Here is a 16,350-nt window from a genome sequence, read left to right as displayed (position 1 = left end):
TGCTGGTGTTAGTATGCAGCCAAAAACAGCCCAGGCTTTAGACATATTGCCGCTACTCACAATGGTTATTGCCTTTGATTGAACAGCAGCTTCAAGCCAAATGGCACATTTCAGTCCTGGATCCCAATTTGCTGAGAAGCGATCCGGATCATGACTTAAGTGTCTGAGTGTCGCTTGATTTGATGCCAATCTGGTTGACTTTCTCACTGGTGGAGGTGGGGCATGTTTCACTCTTCCAGACGTTCACTGCAACTTTCACCAAGAAAGTGGAAAATCCCAGCCCAGATATCTGACGGGTTTATGGAGCTATTGTGTGAAATTGTACAGCCGGTCAAAGTCTTCTTCCATCAGGCACAAAAACAAGTCTGACTCCCTCACTGGTGAGTACTGTTAGCCTGCTAGATCTCCCTAGAAATAGGCGACTAAGAGATTGCATCAGGAGCCTCTTCCAATCATGGATGGCTGGTGGGTTCCTCAGGCTGCAGGCTCGATTGAAAGGCTTGCAGTTTAAGAATGTAAACAGCAGAGTGGAAGAGATGGGCACTGCTCAGATAGCAAGGTGTTCCATTAAATGCAGGAACACTCAGACATATACTTAAAACATACATGTGCTGATGGCTAATGTTAAAGACCTCCAGAGCAGAGGGATTATTCCTCTGAAGAAAATGCTTCGACTGTGGGTAAGACCTTTTAACCTGTGACACTGTCACTAGAGATTGGAAATTCTACAGCTTTAATGATGCACTCACCTGCTGCCAGAATGTCTCCTCCACAAAACTGCTGGGCTTTTCACTCACTAGGTGGCCACTTTGACACAGGAAAATCCTGACAGAGACTTCCCTGTCCCCCCTTAAGTGCTGTATTGTGAATTACTGGCTAAATGTTGCTCCATGGTCACTTCCATTGTTGACTTGCTTATGGCAAAATCATTCTCTACACTTCCATCAAGGAGCAGTAAGATTCCACACAGCATGTGCATACCTCACACAGAAATTATTTTATTGCTATTTTGCAAATGTCTGGCTGGCTTTTTTTGTAAATTTATTAATTATTATGGGAACATCGTACTGTTGTAATGGATAGACAACAATTACAATTATACAATACTTAAGCCTCTCTTTCTCTAAAAATGTGAGAGACACATTTTCAGCAAGTCACCAGGTTGCAGAAGTAAATAAAGGCTATCTCTAAATATTTTATTAATCAAAGTAAAAACATTCACTTAAATATTTTCCTTGAAAAAGATAACATTTGTAATAGATTAACTTAATTAACTCATGGTTTGAGTACTCTTTTGAAATCATATTTATTTAAGGTTAGCTGAGTTTATGAAACCAGTCCAGGAATTGACCAGGAAATTCTTAAGCCCTCTATTATACTCAGTGCATTGCATTGTATCTCACTTTAACTTATTCTTTCTCAGATCAACTAAAACAGCAAATTGTACCTCTTTCAATTTTACCTTTTCTTGCAATCTATAACATGTACAACTTGTTTGGTTTCAGCTAACTGCTTCAAGTTATTTAACTTGCTTTCTTTCCTATTTTTTCCCATGTTGGTTCTATCCTGTCCTATGGGCTTTGCCCTTCCATCTACATTTTATTATATAAAACGCTACAGTCTTACTATAGCTACAGCTATGGACAGTAACCATTTGTATGAGCTTTGATTGTAGGAATCTAATGATATTTAAAAATGGGATATTTTGTTGTTGTGCTCGCCTTTCCTGTTAGTTTGGAAAAGAGATAAAACAAAACTATCTAAGATGAAAAAAATTACGAATAATGGGCCTGACGTGGAGCCTTTCTCGTCATGCCTGGATCCATTTTTAATTCTGTTTTTAATATTTAAACACAAATTCTGATTTACACAATAACATTCCAAAATAACTAAGAAGTTCTTATTTGTAATCAACAGGGGCACTTCAATATATATTACATCAAGAAAACATCCATTTGGAATTATTTTGAACATATTGTCAACATCAAACCACAGGAATGAAGGGTTGTGTCTGATGTTTACTCAGTTCAGAGATATAAACATCATGGAGCCAGTACTTATTGGCTATCTCTAATTGCCCTGGAGAACGAGGTGATGAGCTGCTTTGTTGAACCACTCTAGTCCATATTCTGTTAGGGGAGGGAGTTCCAGGCTTTTCAAAATAAAGTTATAGTAATATGGTTCCATGTTGGGATGTAGTGTGATTTGGAGGGGAGCTTGCAGGTGGTGGTGTTCCCATGCATCTGCTCTACTTGTTCTTCTAAATGGTGGATGCTACAAGTTTTGAAGATACTGTTGAAGAAATCTTGATGAGTTGCTGCAGTGCAACACAATGATGGTACACAGATTTAGAACAAAGAACAAAGAAAATTTACAGCCCAGGAACAGGCCCTTCGGCCCTCCAAGCCTGAGCCGATCCAAATGTACTGTCTAAACCTATCGGTCAATTCCTAAGCATCTGTATCCCTCTGCTCCCTACCTACTCATGCATTTGTCCAGACGCATCTTAAACTAATCTAAATGCATGCTTCTACCACCTCTGCTGGCAACGGTGTTCCAGACACCCACCACGCTCTGTGTGAAGCACTTACCACGCGTATCCCCCTTAAACTTTCCACCTTGAAAGCGTGACCTCTCGTTATTGCATCCTTCACTCTGGGAAAAGCTTGCCTCTATCCACCCTGTCTATACCCTTCATGATTTTGTAAACCTCAATCAGATCCCCCCTCAATCTCCTTTTTTCAAATGAAAATAAACCTATCCTACTCAACCTCTTTATTGCTATTGAACTCACTAACTTACTTAAGAGACTGCAGGATGTTTAGTGTATAACTAAAGAAGTTACACTGTTGAAACAGTAGTAGCACCTTGGCATTTTGACTCAAAAACATTAATAGAGCAATGTGAAAGCAATTTACTGAAATTTTATCATATCTGAACTAGAGACCTTGACAGTGACAATGGAGCCTTGAAATATGTTAACTTCTCAGCTTTAGAAGCAAACATTCATAACAAACAAACAAAAAACAGAAATAGTTGAAGAAACTCAGCACTTGTGGAAAGAAAGCAGACAGAAGTTCTGGAACATTAACTTTGTCACCACAGGCTTGGGTTTCTCCAGCAGTTTCCATTTTTGTTTCAGATTTCCAGTATCTGCAGTTTTATTTTGTTTAGAGATTAATTCACAAAATGCAATTTTACGTTATTCTTTCTCAGATGCAGTTTGATCTTTTGTTCTTCTCTATCATTTTCTGTTTTTGTTCAAGTATCTACATCTTGTCTTTTAAATCAAATGAGCCAATTCCCTAAATCATAAGTTAAACAGTGTTGGTATATGCAATCATACCTTTCTCATTTCACAAGGCGAACACACTGTCCATTGAGCCCACTGGCCAAGTTGACAGTCAAGTGGGACTACACTTCGGATTTTTCGGCCAGAGAGATGTGTGCAACAATATCCTGAACTGGGATGAAATAACATTAATTCTTTTTCAGCATAGAGTTTACTAATGGTTATTGTTAATAGTAAGAATGGTTTGATATACTAGAATAACAATACACTCTTAGTATCCAGAGTTATTATGGCAGATGAAAGAGGTTTAAATTTTTAATCCTTCCTTCAAGGTTGAACAAGCAATTACAGTCAATTACATTCTTTCTACTCAGCAAATTAGAAACATAAAAATATGCTTCTGCTGCTACCCATAGGCAGCTGTCTGTTCTCCACTGCTACAGCTAGAAGCAATTTGCCACCTCACACATAGAAGAACTGAAATAACAGTAACTGCAAAAGAAAATCCTGCTGAATATGCAACAATTATATATAATTCCAAGGAATTGTGAAAAAAACATCAATAAACTCATGTTTGGTTGGATACCATTGGCACATCGATAAATGAATAGGATAAACCTTGCTCAATGATTCTCTGGTCATGTACAATTACGGGCAGTATAAAATTATAAGAAGGACAGCAAATTCAAGCAGGAGCTCTTGCATCAATTAAGCAGAAATATCTTAGAGACCACTATTTTACAACTGAGCTGGGCAGTGGCCTTTAGGGGCTAAAGGGTCCAGCACAAATTCATTAGAGTCTACAACCTATACTGATGAGGGTGGGCCTTCCTTGAAATAACTCCACAGAGGCAGGTATCCCATCACTATGTCATCCTTTATTTACACGTGGAGAGTCCTTGATACTGATCCAGTTTCCTTAGAGCCAGTTCTCAGCGTGAACAGAACCTCTTAACACTTGTGTTTATATCTGTCAGCCAGGAGTCCCTGATTGGACCAGATTAACAGCTGCAATCAGGCAACTCATATTCTGGCTGACCTCATTACAATCACTACATTCCTGTCAAGAAATTTTGCTTTGTTTGATTCAGACTTGACATCACTTAAAGCAAATAAGAAACAATGGTGACATTAACTAAATTCTGGTCTATGAGAGTAAGTTATCATGAATATATGCTATGTCAAATGATAATTTTTAATCCATTGGCTGGAACCTGAACTGAACATCTGAAAACAAACCTTGCTTTAAATAAAGACACAGAAGCTTATGTGCCTTTAACTCATAGAACAGTGAATCCTAATTTGTGTTGCTGTACTTTCTGCTCAGTCTGAGTGCAAAACCCATATAAGACAATGATTTCACAGTGTGAAGAACTCACAGCACTCATTAGCAAGACATCTGTAGCAAACACCTGATTTATTTAACTCTCAGAGTTGGAGGCTTATTCACTTGGAGAATGGAACACTGATCAAGTCAATTTTGGAATACACAAACAACGTAATTTCAACCCCCCTGGCAGTTGTAAAAGGAGGTTCACATGACAAGTCAGTCTAGAATATGTTTTAAGCACATATTTTCTCAGCTGAACTGAGCATGTTCAGCCCAGCAGGTAAATCTAGGTGGAGTGCCCAGTTGTTATTCCCCACCCACATATTGACCCAAGAAAATCAATGTCAAGATGGTTTAAAACATGAGGACAAATATTTTACATTTCAACATTGGATGGGCTCTACGACAATGTAGGTCAGTAAGCACAGAGAGATGGTAGATGGAGAAGGCTTGCTGAGGGTTACAATATGGGCAGCAGAGTTCCCATAAAGTGCAAGGTGGCATACCAGCCATGAAAATATCATAACAGTTGAGTGCAGAGGGAACAAAAACATGGATGAGAGCTTCAGTAGCCAACACATAACGTCTTGAATTTGCAGTTTCCCTAGTACTTAATGTTAGATAGGTAACATGTCAACATAATCACTGAAGAATTCAAAAGAAAGGTTGGTGAAATAAAACTGAGTATCAACAGTATATAAATGGGATAACGTGTCAACCACATTAAAGGATGCATTAGCTTGATAAGGATGATGAGGGATAGTGCATCAAGGTCATAGCCCTACAGAGTTTGTGATTTTGCGGCTTTGCTTAGAGCTACTCCTGTGCTATGGTGAGGGTGTAAAGGTTCAACTTTGAGTGGCAAGAAGGATGGCTGAGGAGTTGGGAGGCTGAAGATGCTGGAGATTAAAGAAAATTTGGAAATGAAGCTATAATGTTCAACGGAAGAAAAGTCAAATGTTTATTCTTTGAGAAAGGGTTGATGATAGCAGATTTACATGGGAACTTGGAAAATAACAATGAATAAAACCATTTATGTTATCATCTAATTTGGAAAGAATATTAAGTGATCATCAATTTACTGGAGAAAGAATCAGAAGAACAGAAGGTTTCATGAACAAACCAGCTATGGTGAAAAGAGAAAATTACAGAAAGATTAAATCAAGGAAGAATGGAAGGGTTTTTTTTGTTTATCCTTTCAGGAGATGTGGATATCAGTGGCTAGACCAGCAAACCTTGACAGAAGTTTAGTTTATGGGCAAGGTGAAGATAGTCATGTAGCTGAATAACAAATCTTCTGATTAGTGACACAGAACTCCTCGAGCTCCTTGCATTGAGCTGGAGATAATAGTAGAGAAGAATTTTAAGAAGAGACTGACAGTGAAGAAAAGAGCTGTGGAGATCATTTGACATTCCACGACGATCAAGAAGTAGCAAAGACTTTAGGTAGAGAACAGCAGGGTTTGAAAATGTTTATTAATTTGCAGACAGATTTCTGAGATTAAAGAAAAACTGATCCAGTATTTTGGTCGGTTTTAAGCAGATGGGAGGAAGAGCTGAGTGGTGTTGGCTCACTGCTCACTTGCAAATGGTGGGGCTTTCTTGTGTCAAGTAGCCACGTAATCCTAGATCCAGAAACAACAGAAGAAAACCTCTGGTATTTTTAAACATTCTGACTCCTCTGCTGATTTCAATCACCATTTATATTTACTGTCACCAAAATCTCAGATTTATATTGAAGAACACGACATAAAATACATTGTGTAAGGACCCCATCTTTACTTTTCAAGTTTTAAGATATAAAGGGTGGGATTCTGGCCTTTGGAAATGGATTGGGAAGTAGATGGGAAAATAGCAGTGGGAGGCACAGTGAGAGAAACCTAATGTCTTTCCACGCCATGGACTATTTCCATGGCAGGAATGACAGCAGTTCAACCAAGTGGAGGTTGACAATTGGTAAGCTAATAAATTGGCCTATTGACATCATGTTACATCCACTGTCACCGTTTAAACGACATTGAAACAGTACCTACAACAAATAGAGAATCTACCAGGCACACCAAAGCAAAGTCTGTGTAAAGGCCTTCCTTTCCCAAGGTTTTATGACCCAGGGAATCTATTCCCCACCTCAACCCTTCCCAGCAGAAATGATCACCCCCCCCCCCAAGAGATTAGATGATACAACTGTAAGATTCATGCCTTTTATTACCAGGGCCTGTCTGCCTCACCCTGACACATCTCCAAATCTCTTGCTGTCTTTTGAATACTACCCGAAAAGGGTGCACTCTGTCCTTCTCTTTGCAACCTCAGAGGCAGCCATGTCTACTAGTTGCACAGCTGAGGTTACCTGGTTCCTAACTCCAGGATCAGGCCAGAAACTTAGAGAGGCAAGCTGATATCCTTAGTTAGAATGCAATCCAAACAACATGCTTTTAATTGTCCACTGCTTTAAAATTCCCCCAAATCCCCATGCACCCTGATTCATTCACGTGATGCTGGGTCCTCCTTTTGGTCCCAGAATTATGACCCACAGCCATAGATTCCATTACAAATATCACCACAAACACATTCAGTTATCCCAGTTTTTCTGAAGTGGTAAACACTAACCTGTTGCTGATCTGATTCGAATTGGCAAAATGAGTTAAAAACAGCAGGCATGCAAAAGATGAGAAGCAATTCAAAAACAAATTCATTCTTCATGCAGTGTAAATCTAATATTTATACCATCAGAAAATTTACACTTTATATCAAATAAACTGCTACTCAAATGAAAAAGTGTTAAAGAGCTGCAAATTCCAAAGCATTGTAACAGAACGTCAATTGAAAAGGGTTGAGCAAACAAGCCCGTTTAATAAATGATTAATAGTAGTGTAAATTCAGAAAGGAAAAATTGAGCAAACTCTCCATTTGACTTTGTTATAGAATATTTAGATCTTATATTTTTTATAATATTACTATATTTTTCACTACATTAAACTGAACAGAAATTCGTAATATTAATGCTCTGATTGGAACATTTAAAGTTGATGCTTTGTAATCAATTTCGAAATGTCAGTATTCTTTGATATGTTAAATTTGTATTATCTACATTTTAAAAATTGATCATGATTGCTGTATTAATATAGTAAATCATATTTGGATTAATGTATCGTATGGGAACCTTGACATTGCAATTTCTTTACCACTTACATTGACGGTTTCCTTCAATCTACTGTTTATTTACAATGTGTTTTTAAGGTGGCAGCATTGGTTGCTCAGTGGTTAACACTGCTGCCTCACAGTGCCAGAGACCTTTGTCCAATTCCACTCTTTGGCGACTGTCTGTACAGAGTTTGCATGTTCTCCCTGCATCTATGGGTTTCCCCCAGGTGCTCTGGTTTCCTCCAAAGATGTGCAGGTTAGGTGGATTGGCCATGCTAAATTGCCCACAGTGTCCAATAATGTCAAGGTTAGTCGCGGGAAATGCAGAGTTGCAGGAATAGGGTAAGGATTTAGAACTGGTTTCAATCCCAGTCTTGGGTGACTGTCTAAATGGAGTTTGCACATTCTCCCCATGTCTGCGTGGGTTTCCTCCGGGCGCTCCGGTTTCCTCCCACAGTCCAAAGATGTGCAGACTAGGTGAATTGGCTATGCTAAATTGCCCATAGTGTTAGGTGAAAGAATAAATGTAGGGGAATGGGTCTGGGTGGGTTGCTCTTCGGAGGGTCAGTGTGGACTTGTTGGGCCGAAGAGCCTGTTTCCACACTGTAATTAATCTAATCTAATCTTAAAGAAAGTAGGTTGAATCACTCACACATGGCACTAATGGATATAGCTTGTGCAGCACAAGCTCCAAACATTGGTTTTGAGAATCATAAATGAGCCTTATAACCAGCATTGGGCATAACTTGCAGAGATAACTTAGTGATGTGAAGTCTACACCCTTGTGAATGAAAATTAACTTGAATACAATCACACAGAGAGGGTTCTGATGATGAAGAGTCACCAAACTCAAAACTGTAACTCTGCTTTATCTCCACTGATGCTAGCCATGATTTGGAGGTGCTAGTATTGGACTGGGGGGGGCAAAGTTAAAAATCATACAACACCAGGTTATAGTCCAACAGGTTTAGTTGAAGGTACAAGCTTTTGAAGCGCTGCTCCTTTGTCAGCTCACTACCTGATGAAGGAGCAGTGCTCTGTAAGCTTGTACTTCCAAATAAACCTGTTGGACTATAACCTGGTGTTGTGTGATTTTTAACTTTGTCCACAAATGCTGCCAGGCCTTCTGAGTTTCACCAGCAATTTCTGTTTTTGTTTCAGATCTTCAGCATCCACAGTCTTTGTGTTATTATAAGCATAGATTCGGTGATAGGAAATGACATCATACTTCGAGTGCAAAAGACACAAAACCAGTTCCATGTAATCTGATGTCACCATGACCTTACTCATTTTGGACATTCTCAGTAAGTGGACTTAGACCTAAACTTACATTTTCTTTTTACTAACAATTTGGGTCCTGCTAATGTTCGGAAGAACAGACAGCCCGTTTACAGATCCATCTGCCAAACAGTGTAAGCATTAGGATGTCAAGTAAAGATCATTATCTTTTTCAATTTTCAGTCTAATTGGGGAGGGGGGAATTTCAGTTGAAAATCTCTCTATTCCCTCAGGTGTATAGCCAAAGATACAAGGTAGCAGACAATGACGCATCCCTCCCCGATCATCTCAACACCTTCTATGCTCGCTTTGAGTAGAATTTCGGTGGAGAGTTAACACCTATTCTAACAAGTCCTGATGGATGTATCCCAACAGTCACTGCATCAGATGTCAGATCAGTTTTCCTTTGTGTGAATCCAAGGAAAGCGATGGGACCAGATGGAGTACCAGGCCGTACACTCAGAGCATGCGCAGATCAACTGGCAGAGGTCTTCTCTGACATTTTCAACCTCTCCCTGCAGCAGGCCACTGTCCCTGCCTGTTTCAAGAGGACCATCATCATCCCTATACCTAAGAAGACTCATGCAGCATATCTCAATGATTATTCCCCAGTGGCCCTAACCTTGGTGGTCATGAAATGCTTTGAAAGGCTGGTCATAGCACTAATCAACCCCAGCCTCTCCACTACTCTTGACCCTCTCCAATTTGCATATCAAACCAACAAATCCACGTCAGATACCATATCACTTGCCCTTCACTCCTCCCTAGAACATCTTGACACCAAGAATAGCTACATAAGAATCCTACTCATTGACTACAGTTCAGCCGTCAACACTATTATCCCCTTGAGATCGATTACTAAACTTAGTGATCTCCGACTAAGCCCCACTGTCTGCAACTGGATCCTCAGTTTCCTGACCCTCAGGCCACAATCAGTGAAGATTGGGAACAATATTTCATCCTCACTAACACTCAACACTGAAGCCCCCCAGGGATGCGTATTCAGCCCTCTATTGTACTCACTGTATACCCATGACTGCATCACCAAATACCAGACTAATGCCATTTACAAGTTCGCTGATGACACCACCACAGTCGGTCAAATCTCAGATGGCGACGAAGCAGACTACAGACTGGAGGTGGAAGGCCTGGAAAATGGTGCACTGAGAACAACCTAACTCTCAATGCCAGCAAAGCCAAGGAACTCATTATTGACTTTCGGCAGGATACTACTCAAGCCCCCTAAACATTAACAGCACAGAAGTGGAACGAGTGGAGAGTGTCAAGCTCCTGGGAGTAATCATCCACAACAAGCTTTCTTGGACTCTTCATGTGAACACACTGGTTACAAAGGCCCAACAACGTCTCTTCTTTCTCAGGCAGATGAGGAAATTTAGCATGACAGTGAATATCCTTGCCAACTTTTATAGATGCGCCATCGAGAGCTTTCTGTCTGGATGTATCACTACCTGGTACGGCAACTGTGCCATTCAAGATCGAAGATGGATATAGAGAGTGGTGAACTTTGCCCGGACAATTACAAAGGCCAACCTCCCATCTATAAAATCCATCTACCAGGCCCGCTGTTAAGGAAAGGCCGCCAGCATTCTTAAAGATCTATCCTACCCTGGCAATGTTTTTCTACAACCTCTACCGTTGGGGAGAAGGTACAGAAGCCTGAACTCACGCACCAGCTGGTTTCATAACAGTTTCTACCCTACTGTTTGATTAGATTAGATTACTTACAGTGTGGAAACAGGCCCTTCGGCCCAACAAGTCCACACCAACCCGCCAAAGCGCCACCCACCCGTTCCCCTACATTTACCCCTTTACCTAACACTAAGGGCAATTTAGCATGGCCAATTCACCTAACCTGCACATCTTTGGATTGTGGGAGGAAACCAGAGAAACAGGAGGAAACCCACGCAGACACGGGGAGAATGTGCAAACTCCACATAGACAGTCGCCTGAGTCGGGAATTGAACCCGGTGCTGTGAGGCAGCAGTGCTAACCACTGCACTACCGTGCCGCCCATGTTGTTAGAATACTGAATGGAGTCACAAACTCTTAACATTCGCCTGTACCTGTGTTTTTGTTTTTGCTGCTGTTTATCAATTATTTACTATCTATGCTACTTAACCATGTGATCTGCCTGTATTGCTTGCAAGACAAAGCTTTTCACTGTGCCTCAGTACACATGACAATAAATTCAATTTTATTCAATATGGTTCTAATGCACAATTATTACCAATGCTCATCAAACTACAGTAAAATATTTAGCTAACAATAATTTGTGATCAAGATTTGTTTGTGAAGATATTTTATTTTTATCTTTGCTAAATTTAAATCCTAATCAAGTTGGTGACAATAAAACTCTGAAAGGGAAACATATTTATAACCAGGAACTCAAGTGTGTAGTGTTCAATTGAAGTTAAGGTCCCAGTACTGTGAGGGTTTTCCAAGATCTGCCATTGTCCCAGATCAATTGAAATTGTTGAATAGTGATGAGTGATGAAGGTTAGCTTTTTGTCATGAGATCAACTGTTACAGTAGCATAATAATAATAAATAAGCTGCTGATAGTGCTTTAGTGCCCTCTCTTGGCTGATTGAAGAGAATCAAGCATTTGAAAGGTATAAAAGTTGCAACACAGAAAATGCCATTCATCTTAATCAATTCATATTGCTATTTATCCTCAATTACTAGCAAATAACCCAAAGAAAATTAACTTATCTTTTCTGCAGCCCTCTAGGGGTGGCATGGTGGCTCAATGGTTAGCACTGCTGCCTCACAGTGCCCGGGACTTGGGTTCAATTCCAGCCTCAGGTGACTGCCAATGGGAGTTTGCACATAATCCTTATGTCTGTGTAGGTTTCTTCTGAGTGTTTCAGTTTCCTCCCACAATCCAAAGTTGTGCAGGTTAGGTGAATTGGCCATGCTAAATTGCCTATAGTGTTCAGGGCTGTGTAGGTCAGGTGCATTAGTTAGGGGAATGGATCTGGGTGGGTTACTCTTTGGAGGTTCAGTATACACACCCTCTCACAGGCTTATACTCAATCACAACCCCACACACACTTTACCAGTTACTCAGGTGTTAGACTAGGTCTAAATAGTGTAACTGTTCCTGAATAACTATTTGCAGTGGAACCCTTCAAATCTTCCAGCTTACATGGATACTTTTGGAAGGTTCCAAATGTAGGGAATTGCCCAACAGAATCTTCAATTTTTCCAAGCAATTCCCTGTGAGTCTGCTACTATTGGGATTTCACAGAGACCCGATTCACAACTCCCAACTACGCTACAGCAATGATTATGTTGCAATTGGAAAATTCAGGCCAATAAATTGGATTTTCGACATTCAGAAAAATATGGCACTTGCAAAGATAAGTACTCTGCTCATGCTTTTGTTTTCATTTATTCATAGTATTTGAGTTTTCCAGGTTGGGCTAAAATTTATTGTCTATCCCTACCAGCACTTGAGACGTTGATTGTGAAATGCCTTCTTGAACTACACCAATTCAATGGAAGTAGGTGCATCCATAATGGCACTGGCGAGAAGACTCCATGCTTTGGATTTAGTGAAACTGAAGGAACAGTAACATATTTCCAATCCATGATTTCTAGTGACATGAAAGCGAATTTGCCATGGAGGTGTTCCCATGCATCTGGCGAAAGGTCTGAGTTTCTTTATATAATTGCTGAAGCCTTGGTCATTGCTGGATGCTCCATTCGGTCACTCTTTTGTGAAGAATCTTTCGAGTTTGATACAACTGAATGATTTGCTCGGCCATTTCAGAGATCAATCTGAAATCACATGTAGGTAAGGCCAGGTAAGAAAGATAGTTTTCCTTCTCTAAACATGGATTTTTACAGAAATCAACAATGGTGTCAAGATTCCAGATTTCATCAAATATAAATTCCACCATCTGATTCTAGTGAGATTCGAACCTAGTCCCTAGACTATGACTTAGAGCTTTGGATTACTGTTTCAGTGATAATACCCACTGCACAGTTGCCTCCCAAACTGTAAGTAGTAATGTTGGAAAGCAAGTGCACAGCTGCTTCTGACTTGTACTTTCAATTGCAGCAAAACCATATAATATAGCAACATTAGTTGCATGTTGAGGCTGAGGGTGACCTTTCAGAGGTTTATAAAATCATGAGGGGCCTGGAAAGGGTCTTTTCCCCAGGGTAGGGGAGTCCAGAACTAGAGGGCATAGGTTTAGGGTGCAAGGGGAAAGATTTAAAGGGGACCTAAGGGGCAACTTTTTCATGCAGAGGGTGATGTGTGTGTGGAATGAGCTGCCAGAGGAAGTGGTGAAGGCTGGTGCAATTACAACATTTAAAAGGCATCTGGATATATACATCAATGGCAAGGGTTTAGAAGGATATGGGCCAAGTGCTGGCAAATGGGACAAGACTAATTTAGGATATCTGGTTGGCATGGAAGAGTTGGACCGCAGGATCCGTTTCCATGCTGTACATCTCAATGATTCTGTAACTGTATGCTGTCAATGGCCATTTTTTCTAGCTATTGCAGAACTTAGCAATTAACCATCCCTAACATACCAGCATGTTGTTTCTGTACTGCTGACATTTATACACTGTCATTCAAACATTTTGAAGCTTCTGACAGTAAAAGAATTACAGTAATGTTTGCAATGGTGGTGTTGAGTATATGTGGTTTATTGTTGCAACTATTGCTATGGAACGAGAGCAATAACCATAGCATCATAAAACCCTTAATGACCAAGGTCCATGCATTAGCTGCGCTACTTGGTGATAATCGTACAGGTCTGACCTTCAAACTCAACAAAGGCACAAAATGTTCCAAGGCCAGCCTTCATGGGTCCAAAATGCTCAAGCATGGAACATTTCAATCAATACCTGAGAGTACCTGGTGTACTTTGATTAATATAATATCCCAAACCTGTATTATGTGCTGGTTATGACTGGACTACTGATTTATTCATCTTAATGAAAGAATTGATATATTTCACTCTTTTGGATGAGATCTAATGTGAATGATCAGGGCTGCAGCAAACTTTAATCTATCTGATTTGCCCCAACCCCTGATCATAGTTAAGTACCAACTAAGAAACAGATCTGTACTAAAAGTACACCATAACTCATCACCGCAATGTGGTTTCATTATCTCCAACAGCATTTATTTTACAACATAGTGAGAAATGATTGCTCAGTTAGGTTAAAGCATTAGCGTACATGTTAACTGAGTGCTTTCTAGATGGATGCAGAATATCTCTGGTATAAGGCTCCTGTTGTTTTTACTGATTATCAAAGTAAATTATAGACTTTAATAACTCTTTGTAAGATATAGCATTTAGATTAAATAATTGGATAAAAAGAAAAGGTTTATGTTTTGACAGGCATATAGAGGAAGGAGCCACTTTTGATTTGGTACCATTGCCAAAAAGAACAAAGGTTTGCATTCTGTTAAGATTTTTTTGACTTTTCATTCAAGCAAAGGAGGGGTCTGCATCTAGGGTGTAGGTTTGCAGAGGGTTGATTATTGTACTTGAAAGGAAGCATGAGTACACAAAGTAATTTAAAACACATCTGCACCTTCAACATAATTATATGAGACCTATTAAAGTCTCTACCTGACTAATGTTTGTGCACGGCTGGCATTTATGTTTTCATCATAAAAGTATATTGGCCTGTGACAGCCTATTCTTGTCTCCCTGGGATTGACTCCTTACTGAACAGACATGAGATTCTGATCAGAGTTGAAATATGTGGTTCTGGAAAAACACAGCTGGTGGAAATAGTTGGAAGGAGGTGAGGGTGAGGGTGATAGGCCAGAGAGGGGGTGGGGACAGACAGGTCGGGAAGAAAATTGCAGGTCAAGAGGGTAGAATGTAGATTTCTCCAGCTTCCTCATTTCCCCTCCCCCCACCTTATCTCAGTCCCAACCCCTGGATTCAGCACCGCCCTCTTGACATGCAGTCTTCTTCCCGACCTCTCCGCCCCCCACCCCCTCTCCAGCCTATCACCCTCACCCTCACCTCCTTCCACCTATCATATTCCCAGCGCCCCTCCCCCAAATTCCCTCCCCCGTACCTTTTATCTCTGCCCACCTGGCACACCAGCCTCATTCCTGAAGAAGGGCTTATGCCTGAAATGTCGATTCTCCTGCTCCTCGGATGCTGCCTGGCCTGCTGTGTTTTTCCAGCACCACATTTTTCAACTCTGGTCTCCAGCATCTGCAGTCCTCACTTTCTCCTATGAGATTCCAATCAGTTCTGTGCAAAGTATGTGAGGCTTTCAGTATTCCAGAACAGCTGAGCAATGACTGAGAGCTTAGTCCCTATAATTTATTGGTTAAAATCAAATGAGCATCAGAGTTGAAAATGCTTCAAGCCTCCTGAATGTGCATTTGTAGGCACCATTATCACACCCATTTGGTGCCAAAATGTACATGGATCAATGTGGTATAGCCACTTGCCTCTTGTATGTGTACATTCTAATTTGACCACAAGATGGTGGACCAGGTTGGAAATTCTGCTATACTCTCTGACTGACTCCCATTCACTGCATAGGGTGTATGTGCCCCAGTAAATGCCTCTGGTTTTTCCTGTAGCATCCTGCAGTCAGTCCCAAAATGCCCAATCTTTTGACAGTTAAAACAAATAGGCTTCTTGGCCTTGCCTTTTATCTGAATCCTTAGGACGGCTCCCAGAATTTCCCTCTCTCCCATGATTAGTTTCCTATCACTCTCTCCACCTCTATCTTTTCCAGTTGGTTGGAAGTGACGCAGGAAGTGTTTCTTTTGGCACAGGAGTTTGTTCATCAGCTCATAATAATCAGCCAATGTAGCAGCTTGCCTGGACCCAGTCACTGTCTGACTGGAAACAATGCTGGAGTTTCTGAGTATCTCAAAGAAATTAGATCTGAATTTTTCATAAGAGGTTTCTATCGTAAGCAGTTCGGCCTTTCAATATCAGGTATGTTTGATTGGACAATTTCCCAAGGATACCGTATTTTTAATAGTATGCCTCTTGCACTAACTTGAGGACATATAAGATAGACTAATAATCTGAGGCATTATCCTCAGGCAAGAGTGGATAGACTTTGTGTACTTTTCAGAACACCTCACTCTACAGTAATAAGATTCAATTGGACTGGCTACTTTAATTGCTGTCGCACCTGCTAAGAAAGACATAATGGAAGTTTCTATCTTTGCCTCCTCAAACTTTGAAATTATTTAAGCAAACTGAGTTGCCTCCACCTGTAAGTCTGAGCCAGCAATGTCCTCATGGGACACTGTAGGATGCCTACTCCTCAGCTTG

At 40.5% G+C, this 16,350-nt stretch overlaps 1 protein-coding gene across 1 annotated transcript in view; it reads right to left on the bottom strand.

The window, feature by feature from the left end:
* Window positions 1-7,315, bottom strand: part of c8a (complement component 8, alpha polypeptide) — a 45,238-nt gene extending 37,923 nt beyond the window's left edge. Inside the window, exons 1-2 of the mRNA XM_060829800.1 lie at window positions 7,230-7,315; window positions 3,347-3,464 (exon numbers count right to left, since the gene is read on the bottom strand). Coding sequence (XP_060685783.1) covers window positions 3,347-3,464; window positions 7,230-7,315 — 204 coding nt within the window. The remainder of the gene's footprint in view (window positions 1-3,346; window positions 3,465-7,229) is intronic.
* Between the last annotated feature and the right edge of the window lie 9,035 nt (window positions 7,316-16,350).

This window comes from Hemiscyllium ocellatum, chromosome 9 (assembly GCF_020745735.1).
Source record: "Hemiscyllium ocellatum isolate sHemOce1 chromosome 9, sHemOce1.pat.X.cur, whole genome shotgun sequence".
NCBI classification, from domain to species: Eukaryota; Metazoa; Chordata; class Chondrichthyes; order Orectolobiformes; family Hemiscylliidae; genus Hemiscyllium; species Hemiscyllium ocellatum.
Note: the sequence above shows the minus strand (reverse complement) of the source record. Positions and strands in the feature narration are given on the sequence as shown.